We start from the raw sequence: 8997 nt of genomic DNA on the forward strand, positions 1-8997 counted from the left end.
ATCAGTTCATTACTATTTTCTGTCGTATTACCTCCAATTGGTATATAAAAGGAGTATTTACGCATTATATACATAATAATAATTGGGAAAAAATTATCTTATAATTTTTACGTTCCTTACAAACATTTTATTCAAAAAGTTGTAGTACAGTTACACTGCATTTAACAACGATTTGTATGCTTAAAGTTTCAACTGTGTGAAATCAAATCTTATATTAATATTGGCGAAATTATAATGAAAATAGTATGTTTACATACAATTTAAATATTATAAATAAGATTTTACTTTTTGTAAACTTAATATTATCATTTTGTTCATAAAGTTATATAATAGTTACCCTACATTTAAAAATGATGTTTATGGTTCAAGTTGCAACTGGGTTAAATGAAAACTTATATTTTTTATTTGTAAATTAGAATGAAGTTGGTATGTTTACGCAAATTTTTAAATGAAATTAAGATTTCATTTTTCATTTATATATTTATTTTAATATCTTATTATCATTTTATTCAACAAGTTATGTTATGGTTACTCTACATTTAATTATGAATCTAATGGTTATATTTTAAAATTTGTAATATGAATGCATATACTTTTATAAGGTAATTTACAATGATATTGGTGTGTTTACATGTATATAAAGTATTAAAAACATGATTAGATATTTCCTTAATTTTATATCATCCTTCTATTCAATATGTTACAATATAGATACTCGACATTTATAAATAAATCTAATGGTTACATTTTAAAATTTGTAATATGAATGCATAAATTTTTATTATTTAATTTACAATAATATTGGTGTATTTACACGTATATAAAGTATTAAAAACATGATTTGATATTTCCTTAATTTTATATCATCGTTCTATTCAATTTGTTATAGTATAGATACTCTAAATTTAATTATGAATCTAATGGTTATATTTTAAAATTTGTGGAATAAAAATTGATAATTTTTATTTACAAAATAAAAAAGGAAATGGTGTGTTTACACAGTACAAACATATTATTAACTATTAAAAATATTCAATTATTTTCATATATTTCATTTTATTATTTGATTCAATAAGTTATATTAGAGTTTCTTTACATTTAAAAATGATTCTAGTGGTTAACGCTTCAAAGGTGTGAAACTAAAACATATATTGTTTATTTACAATATAAAAAAGGAAATGGTGTGTATACCTAGTAGAAATGTAATGAAAGTTGTCAAAAAAGAATTTTATTTTTTTATTTTCCTTAACAACATTTTATTCAAAAAGTTATATTATAGTTAGTCTACATTTATAAATGATGATTATGGTTATAAATGCAACTGTCTGAAATTAAAACTCGATTATTTTTCATGAAACTAAATTGTGAATTTGTATTTCAACGGATAATAATTATGATATGAAATTTGGTTTTGGTTTAACCTTAATCTTATAGGGATATATTATGTATAAAATAATTTTATAAAATGTTTATGGCTAATGTTACGGGTTTTTTATCAATAGATTAAAATAATATTCTTCATGTGCTCTTAATCCTTTCTTCAACTCATTGTTTCCTTTTTTTTGGCTCATGTACACTGTGGATTGGTGCTGCTAGATGTCTTATTTCCTCTGTATCTGCTTTGCTGCTATTGATGTTGTGCTGGAATTTTCCAGCTGTCTCTTTTGACTATCTAAAACGGAATGCGATTAGTTTTGGTTCCCTAAAGTCTTAGCAACTTATTAAAAACATTGTAGTCACTTATTTTTTCAGATTGAAACCCAAATGAAAAAATTAGTTCACATTTGCAAGTCTATGCATGGTTACTGCTATAGTTTTTACTGCGGTAGGTCTATCTGAAATTAAATATGATTAATATCTGTTCACTTATGTGCCTTTAGTTAATTTAATAGCAGATCATATTATAGACCAGTGGTTCTCCGACTGATATAATATCCGCCTCGCGTATGTTAATATCATATGAGCGATGTACTATAGCCAAGGCTATAATCAACGACGACAATATAATATCATTTATCAGAAATTAACAATACAATAAGAATATATTGAAATATTCAAACCATTAATTTATTTTACCTGAACTTCACAACAACTATTCTGTATTCACGATTTCTCATACGGTGTTCATAATTTTGACTGGTGTATTGCATTGATACAATGTTTTGAAATATTATATATTGTAGGCGATCAGGTACCGTATCATGAATCTCAGAATATAATTTTCTTTTATTTCATTTGTTTTTAGTGTTGCCGTGTTGGTTTTTTATTTAAAATATTAATATAATATATCCGTTGTTATCACTAACAGTTATCAGTTCATTACTATTTTCTGTCGTATTACCTCCAATTGGTATATAAAAGGAGTATTTACGCATTATATACATAATAATAATTGGGAAAAAATTATCTTATAATTTTTACGTTCCTTACAAACATTTTATTCAAAAAGTGTAGTACAGTTACACTGCATTTAACAACGATTTGTATGCTTAAAGTTTCAACTGTGTGAAATCAAATCTTATATTAATATTGGCGAAATTATAATGAAAATAGTATGTTTACATACAATTTAAATATTATAAATAAGATTTTACTTTTTGTAAACTTAATATTATCATTTTGTTCATAAAGTTTATAATAGTTACCCTACATTTAAAAATGATGTTTATGGTTCAAGTTGCAACTGGGTTAAATGAAAACTTATATTTTTTATTTGTAAATTAGAATGAAGTTGGTATGTTTACGCAAATTTTTAATGAAATTAAGATTTCATTTTCCATTTATTTATTTATTTTAATATCTATTATCATTTTATTCAACAAGTTATAGTATAGATACTCTACATTTAATTATGAATCTAAAGGTTATATTTTAAAATTTAAATTAATATGAATGATATATATTTTTATTAGGTAATTTACAATAATATTTTGGTATATACATATATATAAAGTATTAAAAACATGATTTGATGTAGTAAGCAAAATAAAATGACTTATTGTATTAAAATTCTGTATATTAATACAAAAAACAATTGAATTAAACCAATTTGTGTACAATTTCAAATATTAAAATAAGTTATAAAACAAGAATCTTGATTCTATAATCATATTTAAAATAAATTATTCGCAAGATTTTTACATAAAAGTTAATATCAATAAAGGTAAATATGTACCATAATTAGATGTCTTAAATCTGAATTTAATTACAGGTTTGAAATATTATTACAATATTAATCCAATACCATTATTACCTTAGCCACCACATTAAGAATTCATATTTTTACCATTATAAAAATGAAAAAGTAATTTTAGAGAAAAAATGTAAAATAATGATTAAACAACAAAAGTGCTTAAATAAATAATAAATAAACATAGAATCAAAATAACTAATTTTAATTTTGCATTTTTGGCTTTTTTTTATTTTTTACGTCATATTAATATATTTTCATTCAATTCTGCTGAAGATTTGTTGAATTTAAAATTTGGTCACTTCGGTAGATGTGGTAAGTAATTTTTTAAAATATAAATATTTAGTACTTATTTGCTGTACAATAATCGTAATTCATTTTGATGAAACATGGTTTAATAATTGTAGAATGCAATAATAGTTTTGAATTTGTTATTTTTAATTGGTAATAATTAATTTATAATTTTTTTAATTTTTAGGTCATATTTGAATACATATATTTTCATTATTTTTAATGTATGATAACCATATATTAGTATTTGGTGTATATCATTAAACTTATCATTGATGTAGACTTAGGTAAGAACTAATATTCATTTATATTACGAGTGTATGTGCCTCTATCACCACACTGTGCTCTGTGTTCCCACATAATTGTGATTATTCTATAAATAAATGATGTTTTAGTATCGTTTCTAATTCCTAATTCTTATTTTTATATTTAAAAATTTTGATTTATCATTGTATTGGAGTAACCTAACACATTCCAATACCTATGCGTGTTTGCAATTTTGTATAAAAATTAAAATATGTGTTAGTGCTGTTTATTTTTTAAATTTATTCTGTGATGTAAACAATTACTAAGCACTATAATAACTAATAGTTCAGTTAAGTTTCAGTGTTGTAAATAATTGTAATTATTTAGACTTTGTCTTTGACATTATATTAGTATAAGACTTTGATAAAATATTATATAGAGGTATACACTTCATAATAAAAATATGTGTCCATACTCTATTATTTTACTCAAATTTTAATAAAAGAAACATTATGGTGATAAAATTGTGTTTATGTACACATATACAGTCAAATAAATTAAAACTATCATTATTTTCATAATTTCATGAATGTTTATTTTCTTATTATTTTAGATTCAATGCTATATTATGTTCAGACTGATGATTTTTATAATAACTTAGTTAATGATTCTAACTTGCTTGACTGTATGTATAATTCAGAGTTACTAAAACACCACTCATGCTACTTTATCGAATGAAAGATAATTTCTTTGCTTTTTTTATGAAACAAAAGGTGTTTTTATGAATACTTAAAATAGAATTCTTTTGTGAATTGTAAGTGTTAACTACTATTTTATAGTGAACATCTGAAGATATTAAAACTTAATAAATTTGAAGGCTAGAATTGTTAATTATTTACCATCAATTTCATTTCTCAACTATGCAGAAAAATCATTTATAAACTACAGTATAACTGTACGTTGTATATAGTTACCCTATATTTATTACTGATGTATACATTTTATTTATTTGAAGCAGTTTCTTCATAATCATTATACCTACCATGTATTAAATAAAAATTGATTTTTAACGTTTAAAGTACTTAGGTACCTACAGAATTAATAACATGATTTAGCAATAAATATTTAAAAATACATTGGTTAAAAATTAAATTACACTATATCATTATTACTCATATATTAATAGGAACCGGTATTTCTCGTGACAAAAACTTTATGAATCCTGTAATCTTACCTATGACTGATGACCATGTTGTTAATCGTTTTTACGTTTTTACGCATTAAACAAATATATAGAAAAAACTCCATAATACAAAATAAATTATTAATACAAATAAATTTATTCAAGAAAATATATTAAAATATTAAATTGTTTATTGAAAAAAAAAAAATTACAAAATGTAATTAAAAAAAAAATATTTTATCATGATTACATCTTTAGACATGATCTATTCATCTACATGAGATGGTCGTTCTTGACCATTTACAACATATAAAAACCCTTATTAAAATAATAGTCAAAAATGTTTTGGGGAACTGGCATCTTTGTAGTTGTTGTACGGCTATCTAGGTACTCCATACGTTTCTCATTATATCTGTAAATATTATAATATAAAATCAATGTTTGGTAAATGCAAATCATTGTTTACAAAAGTACATAATGTTTTTTAAAGAAACCAAGGTACTTCAACTCGTTCTGCTTTATAGAAAATTGCTCATGTACCCAGTTATTGAGAAGAAACCATAATGGATTAGTTAATTTTTTTGAATAATTCCTTAATAAGTATTTCCTCAATCCTTTTAATCAACAATTGTAACAGACCAAAATCAAATAAAATTAAATCTAAATTCATTAAACAATAAAAATGAATATTTGGAAGAAGTTTTACTTTCGATACCCCCTCCTTTCTCAAAGAACTAACTAGATGAAAATATATATCAGAATATTTTCCAAAATTAAAAATTAAAGTATCTGGACTGGACAGTTATGAATGTTGATAACAGATCCAAAAGAAGGACATTGATTTTAAAATCAATACATTCATCACTCCATTCAGAATCTAAATCGTTCTGAAGATGCATAACTATCAAAAAATGATAAATAATCTTTTGAATTATTTGATATGAAAGTACACATTTGAAATATTTTAAAACCTATTATGCTATTTGGCAGTCAAGAAATTTTAAATTGAACAAAATGTTATTTTACTGTTAGAATTTTATACTATCATCAGTATTGGTTAAAATATATACCTTGTAGTTCTTATAGAATTTGTTGTTGTTTGCATTGTTGTTAATGGCATTGTAGTCGTTGATTTCATTGGACGACTGGTAGGATGTTTCATCGAGTCCATAGGTCCATCGGGGGTTAACTTTGCCAACTTAAAAAGGTACTCTGACCAATCAAGCAAAGTTCGGTGCCCTTCTGAAATGTATGGCATTGTAGTCGTTGATTTCATTGGACGACTGGTAGGATGTTTCATCGAGTCCATAGGTTCATCGAGGGCTAACTTTGCCAACTTAAAAAGGTACTCTGACCAATCAAGCAAAGTTCGGTGCCCTTCTGAAATGTATGGCATTGTAGTCGTTGATTTCATTGGACGATTGGTAGGGTGTTTCATCGAGTTCATAGATCCATCGAGGGCTGGCTTTCCCAACATATAAAGGTACACTGACCCATCAGGCCAAGTTCGGTCCCCTTCTGAAATGTATGTTGGGTCATCCTTTGCCATAGTTCTTGATAGACTGTCACACAGGTCTTCGAGCATTTGCTCGTTGCTAGGTGGACTTATCACCATTCGAATCATTTTGACACCCTCAGCAGGAGCATCATTCACTTCGTATGCCTATAAGCCAAACCGTAAAAGACAGATATAGATATCAAAACTTATAATATAAATTTATAAATTCAAGTACACTGAAATCCAACCTCAATTTACAATGATCGATGAAGTCGCGTTTTAAACTGATAGATTGGACAGTAATTAGAAATATTAAGACTAATTACAAACAATATTAATGTTAAGTCAGCAATGATTAACATAGCTATGGTAATTTATTGGTGTTTATTGATGATTAAACATATTTAATTGAACATATTGTAACAATTTCATATAAAAAAAATCTACATAATATATATATAATGATTATGCAGATGAACAAACTCACAAATAGCATTTGGTTATTTTATGTATATATTATCATTATTGTTTATTTCATTGAAAAAATAATGGGCACCACTGATTGGGTTAACCCATGAGTTCACAATTTATAATAATAAACTTTCTATAGAAATTCAACTTACTACAATATAGGTACCTACATTTTAATTTATATAATATATACTTTTAGTTGTACAAAGCTTATAATAGGTAACTATTTAAGTAATAAGATAGGTACCTACATTATGTGAGCAACTAGATTAAAGTTTAATATTTAATGTTTTATATTTTGTTCATTATGCAGTCAATTAGTTATTATTATTTTTTTAACTATTAAAGGATTGATTTGTTTTGGCATTAGAATGGTAACATAATATTATATATATATATCTTATTATAAGTAAATAGATTGAGTTAGTTTTCTGAGCAGTTGTGGTATAGCCGGCTGTATTTAATAATAATTGTCTTGAGTTACAACTATGTTTAAATACAAGTCGTTAGTTTTTTTAATTATATAAATTACAATACTTTTAAGAATAATTTTTTATTGGTACCTAGTATATTTCATTTTGGTATACATATTCTGGATTTTAGAAATTATTCTTTTTTTATTATTTATACTTATATATTAAACACAAGGATCTTATTAGTATAGAAAATGATAAACTGAGAAAAGAGTATGAGTTTAGTTGTATATTTCTAGTGGTAGGTACCTACTTTCATTATTTTATATATCCTGTTAGACCTATAGTTTCGTTTATAATTAATTCTGTGAACATTTTGTGCTCGTTGAAAAAATAAAATTTATCATTAACAAACATCGTATAATAAAATATATTTTATCACGAACTACCCGCCCGAATGAATGGTTAATACGTGTATCGTGTTCACCCTCCACTCCTTAAGTTAAATAACAACGAGTTTGTCTATATTATAATAAATAACATGCTAATAGTGTATACTCACGGCACATCTCAAAACCAGGTCGTTGATATCCTGTGAGATTTTTGGCTGGGAATGATCTATTAATTGAACATAATTCCAACCTTTAAAAATCTCTTCCTTCTTAGTAGGTTCCTTTTTTGAAACGCACTCAAAAGCGAAGTGATCCATGTCTGATTATAAGGCACAAAAATAGAACAAATACATGAGTATTTAAAGTTATAATCGGCTTAACTTTTTAATATTAATAGGTAATTGTCAGTTGTCACGAAATTGCTTGTAATAATAGTAATAATAATAATTCATTATACGTACTACGCATGTCTTTACAATGACCATCATTGGTGGTTTTCCCCGGACGTTTAAGCCACAAATTAAATAGTGGTGCAGCGCTTATCGTACGGTTGTGTTCCAAGTAGGCGCATCCGAACATTGTCATCGGTGTTTGTATCATGGCAACTTCATAACGTATTCCTAGTCCTAACGGAGGACACAGTTTGCCCATTAAACTGTCCAAAGCTACAACACACATGATGGAGACAAATTAGGCATTAATTTATGTAAGCGTATTATACTGTTATTATACTTAAATATTTTAGTTTATTTTTTGAAAATATTTAGAGGAAAAAAATTATGATTGATTAATTTCTCACTAGTTAAAAAATGTCTTAAATTATATGTTGATTTGGTCCATTTAATACTCTTTACGTATATTAAATAATTATGAATTATATCGATCGCGGCAGTAGAATTGTAAATAAGTATTTAAGCAGATTAATAAAAATATAATAAAGAAAATAACGTTAAAATGTTAAAACATATTATTGTTTAGTATACCTAGGTACATAAATAAAATTACAAATCGTAATAATAAATGAGAACAAATATAAATTTATATTAAAATAATTTAATGTGTACTAATTGGTTATTAGTTATTGCTTACTTTGTTTTTTAATTTCTTCATCCGAAGTTTCTTCGATCATCGAGGCTGCCACCCAGGATGAGAATAATACGATGAAAAAGAAAATATAAAATTGTTTTTTTAAAGACTCCATCATTTATAAAAATCGGACGTTTTACGAACGAGAATTAAAACAAACAGATTACAGTTATCGGCACAACGCAAAAAAGTGAAAAGAAAAACGAATAGTGATACACTAAAGGTGT

The 8997-nt window shown here is 25.2% G+C and overlaps 1 protein-coding gene across 1 annotated transcript; it reads right to left on the reverse strand.

The window, feature by feature from the left end:
- Nucleotides 1-5156: 5156 nt before the first annotated feature.
- On the reverse strand, nt 5157-8997 carry LOC126553455 (uncharacterized). Its single transcript, XM_050208617.1, has 5 exons — nt 8774-8997; nt 8146-8349; nt 7855-8003; nt 5981-6573; nt 5157-5322 (listed from the first exon to the last, which is right to left on the reverse strand). The coding sequence occupies exons 1-5, from the start codon at nt 8886-8888 to the stop codon at nt 5211-5213; spliced, it is 1173 nt and encodes a 390-aa protein (XP_050064574.1). The 5' UTR covers nt 8889-8997; the 3' UTR covers nt 5157-5210.

The sequence above is a fragment of the Aphis gossypii genome, unplaced genomic scaffold (genome assembly GCF_020184175.1).
Source record: "Aphis gossypii isolate Hap1 unplaced genomic scaffold, ASM2018417v2 Contig00250, whole genome shotgun sequence".
NCBI lineage: Eukaryota > Metazoa > Arthropoda > Insecta > Hemiptera > Aphididae > Aphis > Aphis gossypii.